The sequence below is a fragment of the Uloborus diversus genome, chromosome 1 (genome assembly GCF_026930045.1).
Source record: "Uloborus diversus isolate 005 chromosome 1, Udiv.v.3.1, whole genome shotgun sequence".
Lineage (NCBI taxonomy): Eukaryota > Metazoa > Arthropoda > Arachnida > Araneae > Uloboridae > Uloborus > Uloborus diversus.
The window spans coordinates 46,215,583-46,240,931 of NC_072731.1; the positions used below are offsets into that span (position 1 = coordinate 46,215,583).

General features: G+C 31.4%; 1 protein-coding gene across 1 annotated transcript in view; it reads right to left on the reverse strand.

The window, feature by feature from the left end:
* Window positions 1-25,349, reverse strand: part of LOC129234385 (neurotrimin-like) — a gene marked incomplete at its 5' end in the record, with an annotated part of 85,909 nt that overhangs the window by 33,550 nt on the left and 27,010 nt on the right. Inside the window, 4 exons of the mRNA XM_054868379.1 lie at window positions 421-711; window positions 2,524-2,652; window positions 4,300-4,455; window positions 15,382-15,589. Of these exons, the coding sequence (XP_054724354.1) occupies window positions 421-711; window positions 2,524-2,652; window positions 4,300-4,455; window positions 15,382-15,589 (784 nt within the window). The remainder of the gene's footprint in view (window positions 1-420; window positions 712-2,523; window positions 2,653-4,299; window positions 4,456-15,381; window positions 15,590-25,349) is intronic.

A 25,349-nucleotide genomic window follows, 5' to 3' on the forward strand; every position in this document is an offset into this window, starting at 1 on the left:
CTTTATTTCGTTAAATATTATGTAATAAATGTCAGTAATTACAACTTTTTCTTGTAACTTAAAACAAAAAGAAACAAGTGATAAAACTGGAGAGGTCAATTTGAGCTATATGCATAGAAAAACAATCTAAAAAAAAACAATCAACGATTTTATCAAACTTAAAACGTGACACAAACCAAAAATGAACTAAAATAAAAAAACACATTCAAATTAAAAATTATAATGCTGTTTTTCTAATTTGTTATATTTCACAGTTTTCCGACGTTCTAACAAATTTTGTTCAAAGCGCTAAACTCATATACAGTATGTTTCATAATGTGTCTGAAAGATTCGAAAGTATTGCAAAATTTAACCTTAAAAAATGTAAACTAAAATTTAAACGAAAACAGTAAAAAAAAAAAAAAAAAATGAGTTACTTACCATACAGTCGTATAGTTCCCTCAGTTTCCCCTAAGGAATTTTTAGCAACACATGTGTATGGTGCAAAGTCATCAGGCTTTAGATTTCTGATTGTTAACCTCATAGTAACTTTATATAAGCCACTTGTTATAAGCTGATTATTGAACTTTTCATTGGTAAGAACCATTATACCTCCTTCTCGGTTCCAGTACGTCACTGATTGTGGATACGATTCAAGATTACAGTCTAACGTTACGTCTGTTCCAATGGGTGCTCCAACTAGTTGATTAGGTATCCAGATCATTGGCGCAACTGCAAATAAATGTAAAAAAAAGTTAATATTTTTTGATTTAATCCAAATGTTAACGATTTTTGCATTTCTACAACATTTATATTTAGTTGTCCGTAATAATTGTGGAACAATTTTATTTTTATTTAGTAAGATAAGCTCAACTTAAAATATTTAACGATTTACCATAAAAAAATATAACCATGTTGTATTATTAAGTTGCAAATAGTATGTTGAAAAATGTAGCGAATCTGTTATGGAGAAAACAAGCTAAATACCAGAGTAAGTATTAATTCGAGAAATATCAGAAAATACGAACTCTTTCTTAAAATGATGCATATTATCAAGAGTTTTGCGGAAATAAAAGACAGAGAATACAGCTTGTATGATATTTTTCTGCTAGTTATACATAATGTATATGTACTTGTAAAAAGGAATATCTTTAACTTGAAGGAACAAAAAACAATGTCAAAGTCTGGCCGAATTTAGTTTTATGATACACATTTGATCACGAAGTAGTAAAAATTTCATTGCAATAGCAACCAATCTAGTAAAGAACCCTAGTATTGAGTTAAAAGCGATCACATTTAACTAAGTAAACGCAATATGCCGACATCCCGGTTATCGCATCCAGAGACTACAGTTTCATCCCTGTAGAAATTATGTGTCTAGATTAGTGTGATAAGTACAAAACAATGACAATATTGCAGTCTCTAAGTTTGATAACCGGATTGTTTGTATATTACATATAGTTAAACCTTAACACTTAATTAGGAGCGGTAACTTACTGTTTAAGTTTTTTAAGCTTTGCTCTTTCAGCGATCAGAAATTATACTAACTAAAACTACAAGTGGCACTTCAAATTCAAGTGTAGTTACAAAAAATTTAAATTATACTTGTATATATATTTTTTAATTTAGCATGAGACAATTCACACTTTAAATGTCCAAAATTTCTCGGACGTGAAATTTAGCTTGAGTCAAAAAAAAAAAAAAACTTTAGGCCTGTTCGCTATCAAATACTAATAATTTGAAGCAAGCTTGTTTTGCAATGCGTGTTTGTTACTGTGTTATCACTATCTTATGGACATTAAACAATTTCTATCTCGATTTGAGAATGCTGTTTTTATAGAAGTAAAGTACAGTTTGCCTAGCATCCCCCACCTTGGTCACGAGATTGAGATGGTCACAGTAGGCCTTGGCTTCCATACGTTGTCGTGCCACTGGGTTTGGTAAAAAAAAAAACAGTTAACTGTCGTTGGAAAAAGAAAGCAAAGTAATCAAAACTCAAGTTTAAAACCGAACTTAGGTTTTTCTGCACTGGGAGAAAACGAAAGGAACAGCGGTATGAAGATCCCACTTTGTTGTGGTTCCAATGTGAAACTAATGGAACCCTCTTCGATTAATTTATGGATACTCTAGACTGATGATCTCCAACATTCATGAAATGCATTACTCTTTAAATTTAAAAAATCGCAAGTGCAAGAAATAACGCTACAAGAAATATGAAAACTGTGGAAAACATTGTATGCACTACACATTTTTTACTTATTTAGAAGTGCCTAAAACAATAAAAGATAATTGGAAGGGGGGAAGAAAGTGACATAGCTGTATTTATGCAACACATCAATGTAAAATGCATAAATATTTCTAGCGTGTCTAGCATATGTGACAGATTAGAAATCTGCTAGATTCTACAGCTAAATCATTTACTAGACAAACTAGAAATCATTTTTCACATTTTAACTATAATTAAATGCAGCTTGTTCATTTTTTACAACTTTTCTCCTGTATTTGCTATAGTTGAAACTTAATAGAAAATTATTATATACTTACAATTAACGCTCAGAACGATCCGTTTGCTGACAGCTGGTTGAACTCCATTAGATGCTATGCATAAATAGGCCCCCATTTGTAATCGACCAACTTTTGTGATGTTAAGTTCGGGACTTTTGATTGAAGTTACTGAAAATAGAAATTAAAAATATTAGAGAAATGTTCTTAACTTCTTATAACGTAAAATCAAAACAAAACCGAATTATTGCCAAATCAAAGCTTTTTTTTTTTTTTTTTTCAAATTAACATACGAGTCTGCGATGCTTTTTTCATTTTGTATCAAACGTTTTGACATAATGCTTAGCTTTAACATCGTTATACCTAAGGTTTTAAAGCTGAAATAAATCATACAAAAATAGAACTATTATTATTTTTTTTCATATGTGTCACAAAATATGTACACATGAAGTTTATAAAAAAATATTATGTAGACTAGTTTGTAAAAACATATTGATTTTCAACTTTATGAGAGTTTTTTTCCACCACATGAGAACAGATACATATTTGTTTTCAATATTTAAATTTTCTCTCGTTTTAAGTATCATTAATTAAATTCAGTGGTTGGAGGTAGCGGGATATACTTAGCGACGCTGCTGTAGTAGTTGCATTTTATAGCAGTTTGTACTGTAGCGCACCACGTTTCAAAAAAGTAGTGTAGTGAGTCGTTCCATGCCAAAAAAAAAACAGTATTTTTTAGCGATTTCTGGAAACTGCTGTTAAATAAAAAAAAAATCAAGCTTTAAACGAATTTGACTGGCTCAAGTTTTACACAAGAACATCAGCGATGCAATGAGAAATAAGAATCATAACGAGCTGACCTTAGGTATATCATTTTGACACCATGCGGGCCATTAGTTTGTTTGCAATCGTAATTTTCATATTTCACCAATATTTGTATTAAATAGAGCTTGAGTTAAGAGGAAAAGTTTATAAATTAGCGATAACTACCAATTTAGTAATCCCTATGTTTTTTTTTTCTGGCTGCCGATAATGTCTTGTGGATGAACGTATCAGATTTCAAAGAGATTATTGTTCCAAGACTGAAAACACTTACTTTTCGCAAAAATGAATGTGTAGTGATTTCTCTAGTTTAAACTTGAACGCATGTGTGACTTCTTAAGCAAAAACGTTCTTCAAAAATTATTTTCGTTTCATGAAATATAGGAACCGTCACGTGCGGGACAAAATGACCATATTCATTGGAACGGGCATATACATATTTTTTTTCCAATGGATTAAATAATTATATCTAAACTAATGAGAAATGCTTCCTTTATGTTGGAACCATAGCTTTCAAAATCTACAATTTGTTTTGTCATTGTTGCACTAATAGAGCAAAATATTACCTTATTCATAAGCAAGTTGCCAGAGATCCGGAACGTGACGCATATAAACAAACTTCATTTTAAACAACAAAATTGTTTAATACAAATATAATTGTGTCAGGAGCATCTTTGTATCAAATGTAGAGATTTAAAAAATGCTTACCCCTATTTCATTAAATTATCAAGAGAAACGATGAAATGTTAAAGGAATTTAAGCGTATTTTTGTCCCGCACGTGACGGTGGAATGACCCTAATAATGTTTCGATTATCACTGTATAAATGCTTCATTGCTATGCTTTATTCCAACAGTTGCACATATTCTTTAAACAATGTTATCGAATATTAAAAAATAGTTAAGCATTGTGTATTTATTTGTGCCAATTTACTTTCACTTTTCAAAAGGAAGATAGGTCCATACAGTGCAAAAGTTTCATCCATATAATGATCTACCTTTTTTCTTTCCAATTGTTATCTCTTGGCTGTCTTCTCTACGCCAAGTGATTTCCGGATTCGGAGATCCTTTGGCGACACAACGGAGACTGACGTCACTTCCTTCGCGGACTTCCGTGTCAGAGCTGGTTTCTTCTTCTTCGATGTGAGGAGGAACTAAGGAGAAAATAAAAAGAGAAATAAAATAATTCTTATGGTTACGGAAAAGAAAGGAAGGAAGATATTAGCCAAAAAGCGACAAAAAACATTTTGACTTGACTGATGACTATAGGATTTATTTCTTCGGTGCTTCAAGAGCCTCAAAAAGGATTGCTGCGCGAGGTCTGGGAAACATAGAGCTCTTCTAGGCTTTACTTGACATGTAGCAGCGTGAGGCGTACCAAAATAAATAAGATTGTAACTTGACATTTCAGTGCTGCATCATTTTCTTTTCTTTTTGGTTTATACATTATTTATGGTTGGCAGAATTATCAGACATGTTTCGAGAAACAATACCTTGAAGCATTTATTTTCAGTTTCAAAAGAAATATACCTAAATGAAAAATCTGAAAATTGTATTATTAAAACGTATTTATAAAACGTGAGTACTAAGGTGAGGAAGTGGAAGAAAATGTTCAAGGAAATATAAAAATTAATTTAAAATGACGTCGTTTTTTTACAAGCAACTTAACCTTTAAATTGTTTTTTGTTTGTAATAAAAAAGTAAGGGGTTCCCAATCTTTTCTGATTTGCGGCAACCTTTAAAAAGTAATAGTTCTATCTCGACACCCTAGTATATCTCTAATATATGCTGTATACACATATTGATACAATAGATGTGTCGTGGCACCCCTCGCCTCTTTTTACGGCACCTGATTTGGGAACTCCTGCAATAATGTAATGTCCCTCGTCATCATGTACTTGTTGCAATGCAATAAAAAAAAGTTCAATCCTGGATCGATTTTTAAAAAAAGTTGATTTCGATTTAAAATATCCGGACTAGTGTCATGTAAAACGAAAGCCATTTTTTTTTCTTTTTCTTTTTTTTTTTTGTTTTGTTTTTTATCATTAGTGGCCGGAATAAAATAACGTTTGCTACAAGATGCGTTGATTCTTGATCAATCTTGGAATGGAAATATGTGCTTTACCTGCGAAAGGATGTTTATTAGGGTGGTTCAAAAATGCATTTAAAAAAAAGGTTTATCCTAGATAACGGGACATCCCTTAATAGTTTTAGACTTGTGGATAGAAATATACTAGAAGAATTTTAGTTTCCTATTTTAACTGAAAGATGGTGCTCAATCCCCTTTCCAAAACGTCGTAAGTGTGAGGAGGGAAGTTAAAAATTCATTGAACTGAAAAAAAAACTTATGTATTAAAATATACACTAGTATTATGCATATACATTGGAATAAAAAAAATATTTAAATATTTACAAAAAAAATTAAAAAAAAAAAAAAACAAGCTGGGGAAATTAAATGTTTTTTAATTTGTGGCATTTTCTATGCTACGACTAATGTTAAATTAAAGGGTCATGGAGCACTCTCTTAAAATTTGAGTAAGAAGCTAAAAATTTACAGCATAATACTATTAATAAGTGTAAAAAAAAAAAATAGGGAGCGTCTTGAACACTAGCTGAAAAAAAAGTTTTTTTCAGCCACCCTAATGTTCATAACACGAAAATTTATATCACTGATTAAAAGAAATATTAATAATAAATCGAAAAAAAGTCTTGTTTGAAAAAAAAATCTGGAAACAAACACAGGAAATTGCTACAATTGTGCATAACATACCGTTTCAAAATAACATTTTAACATAACACAGGAAGAACAAACAGTTGTACAATTACTAATATTTTGACTTATACGTATTGTACCATTTATAAGCGTTTGTATGGAAAAAAAATCCTTTAAAATGTTATAAATAAAATATAATGGTTTTAACCAGATGCGTTATTTCTTATTGGTGTCAAGAAAGGGAAATTCGAAATCATAATTTGCAGTACTAATTGCTTCATATAAAAAGAACAAACGCGGAAAGGGAGATTACATTTAGGATCATGCAATATTACTTTTAAATGAGTACTTTTGTTTTTGACAAATCTTTAGCAACACCAAAATCAATGCTAAGAACCTTCATCAAATTGTGATGCGTCATTTCTTAATGGTTACTTTTAAACTTGGCAGAAACTTTATATTGCTTTTTAGTTGGAAATATATTTGTGAGCAGCAAAACGCTTAAATTTTCTTTATGAAACGATTTCGATCTTTGACCTTTTTGAAGACATTTGTTTTTTATGTGTCTGGCTTTTCATGTCTTGCCATTTTGTAATGAGTGAACATAATACAGTGGCGCTCGCTTCATGGAATAGGAAATTTGTCACAGAAAACTATTCTAATAAGCGGGATATTTAATTATCCGGGATAAAAATAACACTCATCAACGGTATAGTACACTGAATTTTTATTATATTAAATGGGATATTCTTTTATCCGATATTCCAATACGCGGGCTCGACTGTATTTCTTTTTTTAACCTCAGATGCTGATGCAAATTGAATACGGACATAAAAGAGAAGTTAATAAAAAATAATAAATTCTGAGTAGTGCATTAACATTTTTTTTTCTAGCTACAGGTTAGAACTCCAGTTTCATCAGGATTGAAATAGTTAGCTTATAGTTTCAATATAATAAATAAGGCAGTTTCATTAAAATTTCCCATACATAGATTTTTCTTAACAATGCATTATTTTCAACCTATTCGTTTTACACTGCATTTTTTAAAACGTTTCAAATGAAAAATAGTTTTGCTATATTTGCCTTGTCATTTATTATGCGTTATAAATATGTTTAATCTGCATTCCGCTTCGCGCAGGTTTGTTTAATGTGCAAACATTATAAATCATGGTTTTTGTGAAGTTAAACATAATTTTGTCTTTATACGATGAAATACCTCTTTGCAGTTATATGAAAAATGAGTTAGGTAATTACTTAAAAGTTACGATATCCATAAGGCAAAAAAATCTAGTTATGCATATTTATGAAAGGATGTATTTTTTTTTTTTATTTAACTAAAACAGGGCTCTGTTATTTCTGTTAAAAACTAAATACGGTATTTTATATTTTTTCGAAAAGGTTCAGCTTTATTGATTACTAGCACAGTGTCTTTAGAGTTCACCCTGCTACAAATGCAAACAATTTCATTGATTAATAGAGATGCACATTAATATTGGGTCAGATATTTCGAATGCCTAAAAGTGAAACTAATTGAATTCGACGAGTTTCCTCACTCAATTAGTCAGAGGAGTAATTAACTTTTCATTCTAATTATTCTTCTCTTAAAAGTTTCTGGTGAGGAGAAACAGGTGAGCTCTTGAAAACAGATACTTAAAAAATGGTGTAATGTAAATTATTTCTAAGTTAATGAAGGTGATGAAAACTTTATGATTATCTGAAAAGTATTATTTTAATAAAGACAGTAATTAATTAGTAGAGTGCTTTGGTATGAAAAGCTGCGCAAACTAGGATAAAAAATGACAAAAAGATTTCTTTTTTGGACGTAAGACAATACATTATGTTGACTAATTAAATATGACTGGTGTCATTTTAGTTTACATAAGCTTTATAATCAAAGAAATGTAAAGTACAACGTTACAGATTAAATGTCTGACAAAAATGTTTTCACGACAATTACTGAAAAGAAAACAATAGTACATTAATAGCGTTTCTATCAATATAATAGATTAATAGAATATAATAGAATAATTAATTTATTATCAAATTAATAAATTAATGAGCATATTGCATCTCATAGCGTACTATAAAAAGTCATTTCAAGTTAGTGGGAAAAACAGTACAAAATAGAAATTCAGAAAGGATACAAAATGGAATACGTGAATTAAGGACTGATACGTCATCAGGGGGTCTCTCGAACTTTAATTTGCTGTTTTTAACTTTTCTATTTTCTTGATTACTTTTGCTGGCATGTCGTTCTGCTCCACTCATTTCAAATGCTGCTTACAGTCTTAGTTTGGTTACCGCCGCACTATTGCAAGTTATCTTGCTGTGTTTTGTTCCAATTTTGTTCATAATATAAGTTTCTCGTGAAGGGGAACCTATTATTGGGATCTTCTGTCATGCTAAATAGAAAGAGCCTGGTGAGTTAAGGGACTGCTCTTCACCTTGCTGACGTACCTGCTCCAATCGATCCCTGCGATTATTTTGTATCCTTCCTAAATTTGTATTATGTAAGTTTGGCTGTATCTATATCATGCGTTTTTTTAAATATATCTGTACTTTTTTCTTTCTAGCTGCTTTGCGCTGACACTACAGTACATTTTCGGTTAAATTCCATCAATTTGTTGCATTTTTATTCAAAATGTAGTAAGTGTTTATGTTAAGAACTAGTATATATATTTATACCGGCTTTTTACTTTGTTCTTAACAAGTATTACATTAAGATTTTCTTACAGGGAAAGCAGTTGATGTTGTGAAATTGCATCGTATCTCAAATAAGAAAAATGTAAAAACCAAAAGATGATATCGTAACCCTTTCGATTATCATCAATGAGTAGTTTTAAAATATTGGAATCTAATATTTGCACCGAGATATTTTGAAGCCTTAATAAGATTCATTATAATATATTATTAAAAATAAAAAACATTTGAAAACAAAATAAAGAAATATACAGGAACTATTCCGATAACAGGCTGCGTTACTTTAGTATAGCTCGTTTTAAAAAAATGTGACTACACAAATATAAAATAACTTTCTACTGAAACGATAGTGTGAAAAATAATTATTTAACAAATAGTATTTAATTTGAGGAAAAAAAAATGTGTCAGCGCAACCGAAAAAAAAAAAGGATAACAATTTCTTCAATATTGATTGAATTCTTTCTTATGACCGGATAATCCCCAAAGGACCAGCGTACGTAACAAATTGCACCTGTCAAATGCATTAGCATCATAGCTCTACCATGAATCACTTAGACCAAAAGCAAACTTATGCCACCTTCAGGCTTCTATAGAGTGGGGAGAGATGCGGGGAAACTGGAGGTAGGCTTTCTCAGAACAGAATGATTGATCCGAAAGCATCCGGAAGTCCGGGAACGAGTTTCGGAAGCCCCGGAGCATGATACGACTCCTGCATCTACGGATCATCCCATCCCGGTGCCCTTAAATTTCTAGCCTACACCCACCACTTTTCCCATTCCTTGTTTTTTACGCAGTTGGAGAGCGGCCAAAGCTAACTGGCAAAGCGGAAGAAAATATTAAGCAGTAAAAAAGTTAAAAGTAAAAAAGAAAAAAAAAAAACATTGGTTCTCTCCTGACGTATTATTTCTGCCTCCTGCCCCTGATGATGATGATGATGATGATTATGATGGTAACGGAATCATAAGCATTTGGCTGTTAGAATTACTTTCTTACCATCCAGTTCAGGAAAGGAAACAGTGTTTTTGCGACAGGTGTAGAATTCTTAAGAAGCTTTTGGTCATTTGTACTTGTTCGAAGAATTTCTTTCTTTCTAATTGTTATTAATTTTCCAAAGAACACGTATCCGTGTTATTGTTTTTGTTGGGGCATATTATACCTAGGGAATACGGCATTTATTCCGTAACTGTACTGTCACCCATAAGTACATTATTTTGTTTTTTCTTCTTCTTTTTTTAATTGCTCAATTACTAAAAATTGAAAATTCTTAATGTGGTATGATATGAGGTTAATATTTTTTCTGTTGTTTACTTCAGAAAGAACATTAGTTTTACAACTCATTCAGAGAAACTCAGATGTTACACTGCTTCAATATGCACTAAAATATAATACAATAAAATAAAATAAAAAAAACATGTTTCCTTTTTACATGAATGATATTTTTCGTGTCTTTTTTTTTCAGTATTTGTATAAGGTTACGCGAGGTTGAGAAGAAAGTAATAGCTAATGTTTCAACTTCAACACTGCTATACAAAAATGTGGGCTGGTTAAGTTTTGAAAAAAAAAAATTCTTGTTTGTCTTTTAAGAAATTAAAACGGGTTACTGGTAATTTTGTGTATTTTAAATTTTGGGTAAAACGTTTTTTAAAGATTAATTTAGATAAGTATTGTTAGTATTTCGTTCTAATGGGGATGGGTAAAGCTATTTTGCGTTATGCAAACATAGTGCGATCCCCCGATATAACATCCAGCCTTTTTTTGCCGTAATTAAGGCACGGATGTCAATGGCGCAGACTGTTTTGAAGCCCAGTTTCTCAACAGCTGGAAGCTCATGGTCTCTCTTCGACGCGAAACTGCAATAAAGATTAAATTTTACAGTTGACATTTAAAGCCAAACGAACACCCAAGAGATCTTTTACATGCCGCATAATCATATGATATGGCTATGAAAATTTTCTACATCTCTAAAATCCGCCGATTGGTCGTGTCAGGTCAGAACCATAGAAAATTATTAACAAAGCTGCAACAATATACAGTTGTTTGACATTTCGAAGTCATGTTTTACCGAAAAGATTAATATTCCTTCTTCCGACCAGTTTTTGTGACATCAAAGGAGCGGGAATCCAGGACGTTTACGTGAAATTACGAAAACCAAATGCACGTTTTAATCGTTCCATTTTTCACATCCATGTCAATGAGGTGTCTTTTTGTAGTGAATCAATAACGATCTACAGCTTTGTAATTCACTTTTTTCCCTTATATCGTAGCGGTTTCGAGATACGAATGTTAACTCCACAGTTTTCAACCAGGTGGCGCTATAAGCAGTCTCATTTGGAAAGGTGTATCTGATATACTATACCCAGACACCACGTTTATAAAGATAGCAGCAGCCTTTCTAATATTAAGATGGTGACGAGGGATTTTAGTGTGCAAACTGTTCATAATGTTAATGATATTTTTGGTTTCTCTTAAATTTATAATTAGCTTTCAGTTCAATGTCGCTCTAAGTTTCTTTAAAAAAAATTTCATTACTGTTCGGTTTGGTGTACAATGCAAAATTATATAACATGCAAACAAATGCATGTGGATTAAAAAAAAAAAAAATGTTTGAGCAAAGTTTCATAAATGGAACATTTAAAAACTATGTTTTACTTAGTATGTTAGTTGTTTTAAATGTTTTTTTATTAAACCATTTTTTACTTAGTATGTTAACTGTTATAAATGTTATTTTGTTAAACTCCACTTGCAAAACACTACTTCAATGGAACATTTTAATATTTAAAAACTTGTCGAAATCTTTACGATCAAATGCTTGCATATTTTAACACCATATGGCATATGAGAATCAATATTCAACACAATAAAATGCACTTGAACTAAGAGCAAAATAGTTCCTTCAAAAAATTTTATGGAAATGAAAAGTTATTAAACATATTATTTGTCTTATATAGTAATGGTTATTAACGATCGAAGTTTTGTTAAAAATGCTGCTTTTTTTCAGAATGAGGTAATTACTTCCATACTTTGCAAAATGAAAATGGAATCCCATTTTGCGATTCATTACTTAAATAAGAAGCTTTAGTGGTCATAAATTATACCTACTAATAGCTTTACTCTTCCGCAAAATGCCATTAATCTTTTAAAAGAGTGAAGTATAATTCTCTTCAGATACAACAGATATTTCACTTTCAAATATTTTGAAGCATCCGTAGTTTTAAAGAAAAATATTAGACACCTTACAACGCGAATATGTGTTTTTTGTGTATTTTAATTTTTTAAAAATGTATTTATTTTTCTATTGCTGAATCATAATACTTAAAGAATTATTGTACTATTACTTATAATTAATTAGGTGCGGATATGGAGTCTGATAAGTATTAATATAAAAACTTTAAAGTGCCTGGAACTTGACTAAATTTGACAATAATTCTCCAAGCATTGTGTTAAAGTAAATGCACTCATGATTGGGATATGCTAAAATTATAATTACTTGCACTAATGAATTTTTAAACATTAACGCGCAGAAGTAATGTTAGAAAAACAATTTTTGGTTTTGATTCGATTAATTCGTTAAAAGATTTCCATGTTAAATAAACGCATTTGAATAAACGAACATTTCTTTTCTTTTTGAGAAAACACGATTGCTTATTGTTCTCATTTGACTGTTTTTGGCGTCTTTTGATTTTTCCCACCGCCATCGCCACCCTCCGCACGATCACCGTCGACGGGCTCCTCACGATGCTGCTCCTATAGCGAAAGCCGTCTCCAGATTGCATCCATGTCCTACACACACGCGCATACATACACAACTACACACACACGCACACACACACAAACACCTACACACACACAAACACATACACCTACACACAAACAAACACATACACACACGCATACATACAGACACCCACACATACACACAAAGACGTACACACACATATACACAACTACCCACACAACTACCCAACACAACTACCCAACTAACTGCTCTAACTGTTTTGTTTCAATTAAATTCCCGCGTTCTAAAAAAAAAATATCTGGGAAGGAACATTAAAAATTATCGATAATGAATAATGAGTGAATAATTAGACATAACAATTTTTTTTAAAAAATCAAATTTCATATGCTACATATTTTAACGAAAGTGTGAACATCTTGAAATTTCCATTTATTGTTCAGATTGTCAAGACATTGGCAAAGAATTATAAAAATATGTGCAAATCACTTATTATCTTTGAATAATAAGTTGAGCTTGATTGAAGCCCCCTTTCTGCAAGCGTCATTTTTGTATTTAAATCATATATTGATTCCTAAATATAAAACTCCTTTGTCTTTAAAAGTAAAAAAAGATATTGCCACATGATATTGCTAAGCAAAAGTACATTTGATGATAAAAACTTAATTTAAAAGCATGACTCTTTGTCGAATCTTTTGTCTTCAAAACACGCACTTTTAAATTGAAAAGGTAACTTGAACTTAAAACCCCAAAACAGGTAAATGTAGTTTTATAGACGTTTTGGATTTGAACGTGATTTTTCTGCTATTAACTTTCAGTATAAAGATGTTTATAAACGCAACTTAAAAAATACAACTTAATTGAATATTGTATTCCCAGAATACCAATTTTCTGTATTTTTTTATACAATTCATTCGCTATATTTAGGTATTGTTTCTTTTATAATGACTTGGGATTTTTCTCATAATTTTTATCTAATAGCGGGATTTATTTAATGATATCTATTAGTATAACATAATATCGATGAAATATATGTTCTTATTTTTTGAATGTGATTGTACCTCAATTTAAAGTACACAAGCCAAAAGCTGAACATAAAAAATACTTGAGCATTTTGAAATCCTAATTCAAAAATTGAGTTCAGGTAAACTTGCTTACGTTATTTCAAGCTTTCAGACAAATTGGACTAAGTCCTTAATGCTTATATAATATACAGCTTCAAAACATACGTCCTTTAAATGATATAACGTTTTCGGGAAAGATAATTTATCAAATAAAGCTTTCCGTTTCTAAAGAGTTACCAATTCAAAGCTTCCTGATTCCCGAGAGAGATGGATTTAACTGTTATTTATCACTCTTGTATCATTAATTTTAAATTTCGTTTCTTCTACTTTAAATGTATTTGCACTAAAAAAGTGTTTTTCTGTAAAACAAACTGTTTATATTTTCCATTGAAGTAAAAACAACTTTATTTTTTATGTTGTAAATGCGAGCATTCTCCAATGTTTCATTCTAAAACACTGAATTCCAAGCAGAAATTCTTTCAACAAATTTTGTAGTTAGTATTTTTTTCTGAATTTATTTTTTATTCATTCATTCATTCATTTAATTTTCATTAATGAACGAAATAACGACTTAAAATAAAATCACATAAAAAACAGTCTCTGGTGCTCAACATCTTTCATTCTGGTGACATAAAATTTGCGTTTGTAAAACTTATCGGCGTACTAGCGCATTTAAAAATTTAGTACTGATGTTTGTTTTTATAGTAATTCTAACACCAGTTTAATATTTAAACCTTTCAGTCTTTTATGATAAACCAAAATAAGTTCAAACTTTGTCCAAGAAAAAATTATATTTTATCTCATTAGGCTAATTTTGAAATGAGTTAACTTTCAAAATCGCTTTTGTATGTATAAAATTAAAGTGTGATTTGCAGTCACCCTTTTTAGTTACCAGTGAAATGGCACTCAATAATTTTATTTTAGCCTAACTTAACGATTCATTTGGAATACATAAATTGTAAACAAATATATTTCATGTATGTTTCATATAATATCTACATTGGCCAAAAAAGCCATTTTTTTAATTTTTCAAGTACATATTAATTTAGTGACAAGACATATGGGCTTTGATATTTGACTAAGTATCAATGCTCCATATTAATTGAATCTATGCAGTTTGTTAATCAATATTTACAAAGATGTTGTGTGTGTGTGTGTGTGTGTGTGTATGCATGCTTTACTTTCATTTAGGTCTTCTACACTAAAAAAAAAAAAAATACACAATATACTTTGATTTGTTTGTGTTGACTTCTTGCGTCAAAAATAAAGTGTAAAAACGGAAAACATTTTTTTGATGCTCCGCTGTTGCAGATTATGGTGCTTTAATGTAATATACAGTATGCACGAAAGCTTTTCTGTATGGTATTCAATAAATGAGAACTAACTTAAACAAACTTAATTTCTGTTGAGAGAGCAGTTCAAGCGGAAAACGTAACCCTCTCATGATGTTTAAAGTTTAAATTATTGATTATATTTATGAAAACAAGAATAATTAACTTATTTTCCATAAGCATCCTTGTTTTCTACCTTATGTGTTTGATATAACACCATAGTCTCTAAGATGTTACTGATGTCAGTAAAATTTTGATTTTACTTTTCATGTATCTTTCACAGGTGCAGTTCAATACTAAGTATTTTTTACTCAAACAATTTACTTCTTGTCTTGACTTCAAACTTGTTTTAAGAAACCAAAAGGAACCGAATATAACACTAGAAAAGTAGTTTGATTTTAATAATAGTATATCACCTTTGTCCAAATATTATTTAAATAATGAAAATACTTTCGTTTTACCCGTTGTCAATTTATTTATATTCTATGAATAGAAATGCTTCGGAAGTTATTTCAAACATGTCAAAAGTCATGCCATACCTACTACTTCGATATAACCAGTTTGACTTTTCATTGGTGATGTGTTGATCTGGCACATATATTCTCCCCTATCTCTTTCCTGGATATCTGCGATGTGCAGCCACCATGTCCGATGGCTGTTGTGAGTCACTTTATACCTGGCGTTTCGTGTGATGACTCTGTTCTGAAGAGTGAGGAGGGTGTATCTATTCGTATGTATCCAAGCAACCTATAAAGTAATAAAATCAATCTGAATGTTATTAATTCAATCGAAAATAGTTTAATAGCTATTAAAATAAACACAGTAAATCTATATTATATGCATTATAATATTTACTATTTACTATATCTATTTATATACATTATAATTATTTAGAAACGGATTGTGATTTCCAAAGTGGGAGACAAAAAGGTGTAAATATTTAGCATTCTATTGTTGTATGGCTCATTGCTCTCATCAAGACTTTTCTATCGTTGAATCACTACAGGTTCTAGACCACCTGAATTTGTCACTGCGTTAGATCGTTGGATAGCTGATGTTTGATGTGATCAATTCTTTTTATCGCATAATGTACTCAAAAGTTTGAGATAGTGTTGCAAGTATATGTCCGCATATTTAGCATACTTCACATAACCAGCTGCGTAAAAGAGAGGTAGCTCGGTGTTTGCCAATGAGAACCACCACCGACTTAGAGGGTGCAGAATTGCACCTTTGCCCGTCTTACTATTGGCAATTTCAGTTTGTCTCCCTTTACGGTGATGGCAAAAGATTGTAGAAAAGTTGAAGTAAGTTAATCAAGAAGAAGTAGGGAAACTTTGGTCAATTTGGACTTTTTTTTATGCTGCACAGGAATTTTGCTTTCCAGCGCTCTAAACAGTTTAATAACTCCAATAACAAATAATTTGGTTACTGAGCTCGCTTAGATCTTTTAGAATTATCATTCTGACATTACCATATCATTGTGTGGCATTTTGTACTTCGGAAAAGTTTAAACCAGGGAAATTTTTTCGTGAACTTCACTGCAATCATTGATTTTAGAATGTAAATTCAGGGTCCCCCCCCTCAAAAAAAAGCGATGGCGCACCCCTTAAGTGTGATGGAATACCCATCCAGAATAAAAGCCTTCAAAAAAGAAAGAAATACCCCTTGAAAAAACTGCCTTAAAAATTTCAATGACGCAAAGCTGCTCCATGACCCCCCCATCCCCCCGCCTCTGCACCCCTGTTAATTAGGATTTTTTTCTGTGATAGTTTATTGTTCTACTATTATAGAGTGGTTTCTGCGAGGTTTGAGAATTTTTTTTGAGTAATAGAAATTATTTTTACTTAAATAGAGGATTATTTCGTCCCCTCTTCCCCCCCAAAACCCGACGCGCAAAGTGCTGGGACTTTTTACCCCTTCATGCTGGAAGGGTAAGAAGTAATTTGCAACGGCTTTCACCTTTTTTTTTTTTTTTTGGATGTTTGCGTTTTGCCATTTTTTGGCCTAATTTTACTGCACTACTAAGCAGAGGAGACGTTCCCCTGTTATTTGATTATCTCGCAAATTTTAATTTTGGCAATTAGATTCCTTTGCTTCTTACTACCTCATATACTCCTTAAAAATGTATCTTCTTAGGGATGAGCTTTCCTGAATACATTTAAAGATAAAAGGTTTGAAGATATTTGGGTGTTTATCAACAATATTTACGGAAAAGTACGGTTTATTGTCTGCGATCCAGCTTTGGCCCCCAACCAAGATCTACAGTTCGTAAAATCTTTAATTCAATACAAGAGTATTTATGAAGATGATGTAGGCACAGAACTACCTAAAATAATCAACCATTTGTGGTCTTTGAACTCAGACAAGGTTGCATTTCCCTTTTTACTTCCTTTTACAAAAAAAGAAAGCATTGTATTCGCGAAAAAATTCTTACTCAAAAATCGAAATTAATTTTCATTTTGCTCACCCCCCAATGAATGGTGAGGTTATTTTTCAACCCAACCACACGGTGGATGTATGGCTAGGAACGTACAGACACCCGAAATATCTATTTTGACGATCCCCGACGACGAGTTTTCTCGTGGCGTCTGTATGTACGTATGTATGTGCGTATGTGTGTATGTATGTCGCATAACTCAAGAACGGAGTGCCCTAGAAAGCTGAAATTTGGCACTTAGACTCCTAGTAGGGTCTAGTTGTGCATCTCCCTTTTTGGTTGCATTCGGATGCTCCAAAAGAGGTCTTTGCCCCTTTTTGGAGGGAAATCATTGTTAATTTCGATGTAAACTCAAGTGGTGTTATAATTTGGCGGACACTTGGTGATATATCGCCAGGCTTTTGGTCGCCAAGTTTTGCGGTCAACTTGGCGATCCAAAAGATATTTTCAGTACATGTTTTTCTTCAATACTTTTTTTGTACATGTTCGTTTGCTGCAAATTCGCCTCTAAGATCGGGATTAATATTTTCAGTAGGAACTAATGCTAACTTTTTTTTTTTTTTTTGGAACTGTTCAAAATTGAACTAAAAAATTTAAAAATAAACGAGCTGATGTGTGCATCACATGACTTCCTTTTACTCCAATTTAATGTCATTTCCCCATTATTCGCTATTTTAATGTGATTCAATATTTATTCTCTAAATATCACCAACAATGGCCAAATTGAAACCAAAAAAAAAAAAACTCCGCCAAATTTGTCGCCAAGTTAGCGACAAAACTTGGCGACCAAAAGACTGGCGATATATCGCCAAGTGTCCGACAAATTATAACGCCACTTGAGTTTACATCGAAATTAACAATGATTTCCCCCCAAAAAGGTGCAAAAGACCCCCTTAGGAACATCCGAAAGCAACCAAAAGGGGAGGTGCACAACTAGACCCCACTACGAGTCTATGTACCAAATTTCAACTTTCTAGGACATACCATTTTTGAGTTATGCGAGATACATACGCACATACGCACATACGCACATACGCACATACGCACATACACACATACGCACATACATACAGACGTCACGAGAAAAGTCGTTGTAATTACCTCGGTGATGGTCAAAATGGATATTTCGCGTGTCTATACATTCTTAGGCACTTTTCCGCATGTGGTCGAATCGAAAAAAAAACTCAACATTCATTTGGGGGTGAGCAAAATGGAAATTAAGGGCGATTTTTGAGTGAAAATTTTTTCGCGAATACAATACTTCCTTTTTTGTAAAAGGAAGTAAAAAATGAACTATGGTAATAAATTGTACTTGCCGAGATCTTTTGAACAACAAAAAAGAAATCGCTTGAATCGAACTAATCACACAAAAGTTATTAGAGGGGGGGGGACAGACAGACAGACCGACAGACACATTTTCCGCTTCTCAATGCCCTATTTTCCAATTTTTAATTTTTAAAAATGTATTTCATTATTTTATTTATTTTTAACCTTTTTTTTTTTTTTTTTTGTTTTAGCGATACTTTTAAGATGCATTAAGCCTTTTTTCATGATTTTTTTCCTTTATCTGATTTTTAATGGGAAAATAGGCCAAAAAGTAAAATCATTGATTGGGGGCCGGATATTTGGAAAGTCTCATGTGACCAGAGATTGGGTTTTAGTGCTAACAAATTGTAATATAAGCGGTGTACTAAAGAAGAGCTGGAAACATCTTCATTTCAACGTACAAAGCGAGTTTTGACATCACTCCCACCCTAAAACTGGGGACGAAGGGGAGGGGAGGTGGCGGGAAAAGGAACAGTGAAGGGCTGAAGTGTCACCCACCTGCTTTTAAATGCGTCAATAGACGTTGTTTTTTAATTCTGAGGCTTTCACTAATTGCATAACAGAACTTACGCTGCGGCGTGAATTGTCCAGTTCTGTATACTGAATTACGCCAATGTTCCCAATCGGGAAGTTTGTTCGCTTATAGAATCTACATTTCTGTTCGAAATCAATATCGGTCATGTTTGGTCTCCAAAAGGATCCCTATTGTTGATCTAGAATATCAAAACAGTCATGCATTTTTTGAAAAAACAATAATTTTTTTTAATGTCTCCATCAAAATCGGCAAAAAAAAGCACATTTTTTCTTATTTTTGTTGGAAAAAAGTAATTGAAAAATGGAACTAGTTTTTTTTTTTTTTTTCAAAAATTCAGGCTTATTTTTGTCAATAAATAGAAAAAAAATTAAGTCCTCGAAAGAGAAAATTTATTTTTAACGATTTTTTAAAGTTGATGTTCCTATTTGGGAACATTGGTGCTTAAAAGGTTACTTCAAAAACAAGTATGGTTTAAATTCTGTAAACACAAAGTTGAGATTGTATATTAATGAAAATTTTGATCAGAATTCAGCTAAAAAAAACTTAATCATTTAAAATCCACATTTTTTGAGCTATGGGTGGATCAGTCGCATGGCGTTTGCCTTCAGGACATTCTCACAAATTGAAAAATTGGGGTCTAAATCTCCGGATGCTATATCTAAAGCAATGCTTAAGAAAGCAACAAATTAAATTGCAAAAACTGCCTCTACTTAGTAAAAATATTTTTAAAAAGTTAAATTGTGAATCAACATGCTGAATTCAATGTCATGACTTTAATAACAACTAAAATGTAGCCTAAAATATTTCAATGCGTTTAGATTAACCAAGGTAGTTAGATTAGTTAATCAAGGTACAACATCCAATTGTACCTTGGGACACATCCTGTTGCACTATGGGAAAGTCTTCATTAAACAGGAAACAGTCATATACTTGAAAAAAAAAATTGCACCAGAAAAAAAAGCTTTTTTTATGATAGTGAATTAAATTATGAATAATAAATTATGAATTATGAATTGTTATCTAATATTAAATGTGTTTAAAAGACTATATATGATAGGAACATTGCTCCATGTTCTAAACATATCTTGATTACTTAAAATCATGCCATATTCTGAACCGTGGAACGTGTCCTAAGGTACAATAACCGTGTGGTTTAAGAAAAACTAAAATGATGGTTAATTTAGCTGCACTATCATTATACCCTCATAAGCAAACTATTCCAAGTATTTCTCTTTTAGAACAAAATAAAATATAGGAAAAAAGGAAATGAGGAATATAAGTGAGGAATATATATATATATATATATATATATATATATATATATATATATATATATATATATATACTGTGCACTTTTGCAACATAATTTAAATTTCACTCAAAATGCATCCTTCAAAATATTTTTTTTTAATATAATGCGATTGATTTTGGGGTGTAGAATCAAAATGTTTTACATTTCTTTGTATTAAAGCATAAGTAATTTGTTCTTTAGTCAGTGCGATCAAAGATAGAACTCATTTTCAAAAGTTCTTAGCGACTTCCAAACATTGTCAAGGGATCTTGAGTTGCTTTTTATTTTCTTTACGAGAAAAGTAAGCACCTCAGGGAACGAATTCAGTCTTGGAACTTGGCAGAGAGAAATTGATGCCTTTTTTGCCCCTCTGACAAGTGTATGAATGATTCGTATATCATTTGCTTCCACAAATTGTCTAAATATTTCAGTGCTATAAATCGTCAGATTCTTATATTAATGAAATAAGTTCAGGGGAATTTTTAAACATCTTAGCTATGCTCTACGAATCTTTTACAAACATTTGAGTGTCAAAGAATGTCAAAACTAGTCATATGTTAATCGTAAAAATTTTTAAATAATTAATTTTGAACTTTTAATATTGAAATTGAATTGAAAAGCACGAAATAATAATAATGATAATAATAATTAAGTCCCATTTATTGTAAATTTGTATACATTTATTTATTTTTTATGGATAGTAACTGTGATTGCCTAAGTACTTGTGTTGCTTTTTGTTATTTTTCTTATAAGTCGTGTCATTATTTGTAATCACACGTTTCATTTACAATGTGAGCAAGTTTGGTCCCTTCAGATATTTTACTGTAAATACATTGTCTATCTTAGAATCCAGTAGTGTGATTCATACCAATAAAATAATAAAATACACAGTTATAGTTTTGTTATGAAATAAAATGGTAAATTTGTACCATAAACAACGGAATATTTTGATGCTCTACTTCAGTAAAATAACTATTTCTTTAATGTCCGTGTTCAAATAGACTTCAATTAAATTTAATTTTATGCAGTTTAATAAACATTTCCTTTCCCCTGACACATAATACACTGTTGTTCTTACTAACACATATCAGCATAATTGGTTTGTTCTCACCAGAGTGTTATGAATTTTCCTGCTCCTAACTCCACTTTTCCTGGATTCGAGAAGATCAGAACACAAATTAATGAGTTTCTTTTGGTTTTAATGTTTGAACATATCAATTATTTTTACATTTGTCAAAACACTGCTTTTAACATAGTATTGCTTTTTAATGAACTGTTCTCCAAAAGTGATTAAAAAGACACCCTTCTGAACATTGAAATTTACGCATTTTTAAACACTATCAAAAATTATAAATGAAAACATTCATAATATTTAAAAATATTTCAGAGACATATTAAAATATACATCTGAAAATAAAATAATCATTAGGAAAAAAAATTTGATAAAAAATCTGAGTGTAGGGCCACTTTTATTGTTAAAGAGTATGTGCAAATAATTATATTCCATTACGTAACAGTTAATTTAACTTCTTTTCCTATAAGTAGATCTAAAAATCATAATTTTGATTAACTTTAATTTTAAACGACTTTATTTATAACGACGATTTATACCAATTATCTAGTAACGGCTTTATTTTCAAACAGTATTTTTTCGATAGGAAATATTCGTTACTTTTCTTCTTTTCATATTTGATTCACTCCCGAAAATATACATTAAATAAATTTACATTTATTAAAACTTCTTGCGTGTGTGCGCGTTTGGGTTTCTACAGTCAAAAATTTAAAACCTAGTTTTGAGATCTTAAATATACTCTTTTTCTTGATTTTTGTTACTTATGTTTATCTTTTTTAAACATTTTCATGTTTCGTTTTTGATTTAAAAACAAAGTGGGCAATAACGGAAACAATATTTCTTTCAAATTAGTGTATCACTTCAATTATTCTCATTTAGCGAAGATAAATTTCAAATTAACCATGTCCTGTTTACTTTTGCAAAAGCAAAATCAGAAAAGTCATGAAAAACGCGTCAGTAATTTATCAGATATTTCAACACAACTCGGTGTAACAATCAGCTTTATCTAAAATACGTGGTGAAATATTACCCAATTAAAGCAAACGAATCGTATTTAGGTGTTTCGAAAAAGAAAACACCATAATTTAATAAAAATGAAGTCTACAAAGCTGAAGCTCAAGCATTGGAGTTGTATTCTAGCGCCTTGAACTACTAGCGGAATAATGAACCAGTAATTAAGTTAATTGCCTAAATTGTAGTAAACAACGAAGTGCATCAAGCTAGCTGTAGCGCAGCGATCACATAATTCATGAACATCCATAGTAGCGCTTGCCTGTTTCATAATTAGCTTTGGATAAGTGAGGGAACACAAACATTTTAACGAGTTGGCGTTTAAGGAAGAATATGTTTTCTGTAAATTTGTTCGAAAACGGAGTATTATGCAAATTATGAGGGAGTAAATAATTCGACTAAAATGCGAAAAGTTGCGAGACCCTCAACAGAAGGGAACACATGAGGGTCCCTTGTGATGAAACTTATCTCTTAGGAATTAACTCTACGAGAATTTCCGGGGAGGAAAATTGAGTAATGTAGTTAAGCCCTTGTTCAGAGATCGCTTATGTGTAAATTGCATGAAACTCAAGTGTATCTTAATGGAATAATTTCGTATAAAATAATTAGAGGGATATTTTTCTGCTCAAAATGTAAGAGTATATTTATTTTGATAAGAATGTATAAATCTCAAAACTGCTTTATGCCGTTCTAAGTGTAATGCAATTTTAATTATAAATTTCTTCATTGAATTTTGATGAAAAACAATGCACTATAATTCTTTCATAATATTAGATAAGACTCCAAAAATGTATAGCAGTATTTATTTATTAATGATTTCACCCTCGTTTACGCTACTTATATTATTATTGTTACTGTTATTATTATTGTTTGTATTATTGTCAAAATACTTTGTTTGCTCGTGAAATTAGAAAACGTGATGTTCATGGAGCGGCTTTTGGTAAAAATATATCTCAGATAGAACTTTAACAGAGTCCAAAAAGTCTAGCTTTTCACTGCAGACACCAAACTTGGACGACTCCAATGATTTCAAAACATTTTGAGACGGCCGGAAGTAAGCGCTGAGAGAGATTCCGTATCACTGATGAGATGCTCTTTATCGTACAACCGTCTTATAACTCCCAAAACGATGGGATTTGGTCTAAAAATAGTCCAATCAGATCGGGAAATGATGAACATTACCAAAATCTAAAGTCGGCCTTAGTCTAGGGAGGAAAAGCGATAAAAAACTCTGTTTTTTTTTTTTTTTTTTTTTTTTTTTTTTTGTGAATGAGGGCGATAAAACGAATAAAAAAGTGTACCAGCGGGACATTTATAATTCTTTCGTACTTCCACTGGCCAAAAAGTACTTCAGCAAGTAGTACTAAACGTCTTAAAGCGTCTGATCACCAGCTCACTAGGCCAAAAAGACATGAGCGTGGTGAAAGGTACATTTTCAGGCAAGAAATCATCTGCAGAGGGGATATCTTACTTGCTAAGATCTCAATCTCGTGGATTACAGTGCGTTAACATTTTGAAGGGTAGGGTCTTTTCAAAACAAAACGAAAAATTGGACACTCTAAAGCATTTTTTTTTTCAGCGGGAATAGCAAGGCTAAAGGTAAAAGATTTGCGGACAAGGACTGAAAATGTCAGTAATCGGTGCACACCTGCGTATCTGCAAAAGGTGACCACTTTGAAACCAAGTAGGTTTATTTAAATACAATTGACTACTCTTATTACTATTTGTTGCGTTTAGTAATTTGATTTTTTTTGAACTAGTGGTACCCGCACGGCTTTGCCCGTAGTAGAAAATTAAAAGGTCTTTTTGTTCGCCTGTATACAAAAAATGTATGGTGAATTTCTCGCCATTTGGCTTGCCCATGTTACGGTTCCACGTTATTCTAACTTGGTAATTTACTCGTCCATCTTATGATAATTTTGCGCGGGAAAATGTTCTTAAAATTGGAATAGAAAAAGAACATTAAAAATATGCCATTTTCTTTAAATTTATTTAGTACCGGAACCTTTGTATTAGTGTGACTTTTTTTTTCAGAATACATTTACTTTAATCCCTGTTGGTCAATCTCCCTTATGATTTGTCATACACACCTTAAGAGGGGGATTTTTAATCCAGTGTGGACAATAAATTAATAATGAAAATAATCATACAAAATTGACGTGAAAATATCAATGTAGAACGTTTCCAAAAATTATTTGATAAGGAATAATATCAGTTTGGAAAAACCCTAAAGGTAAAAAATAATAATAATAATAATATTTTGTAAGAAGCGGGAAAAACCTCTGTAATTTCCAGTGCTACCCTTCCCAAACTCATTTATTATTTTGTAATTATGAGCTCTTTTGTTGAATTCTAAAAGAAGTTACCTAAAAACTAAGCTACAGTAAGTTTTTCCTGAATTATTACTGTTAATAGTGGAATGTGGGCCGAAGTGAAATAGCGGGGCAATTTAAAATGGTGAAATACTTACTCTGATTTTAGCGCCACCTGTGTAGTACTATTTTTACAAAAATAACGCATCTGCAGAACATTAGTAGCACTATAAAATCTTGCAGGTTCCGTGACATTTTAGCCTTGAGCGAGACTGAGAAGATATATGCACATTGCCATCACTTAACTATTAAACATTTTCAAAACACATTTCTGATTTATTTGTGGAGATACATTACATATCTTCATTAATTATATGATTTTACAGTGTTCGAGGACAATACTTAAATATATGTATTGTTCAAAAAGCTTAAATGTATCAATGTTGTTAATAACGTTGTCTTGTGCTTTCTAGGATGGAAATTTAGGGTGCGCTGCTTCACTTTTCCAACTATTCCAAATTTT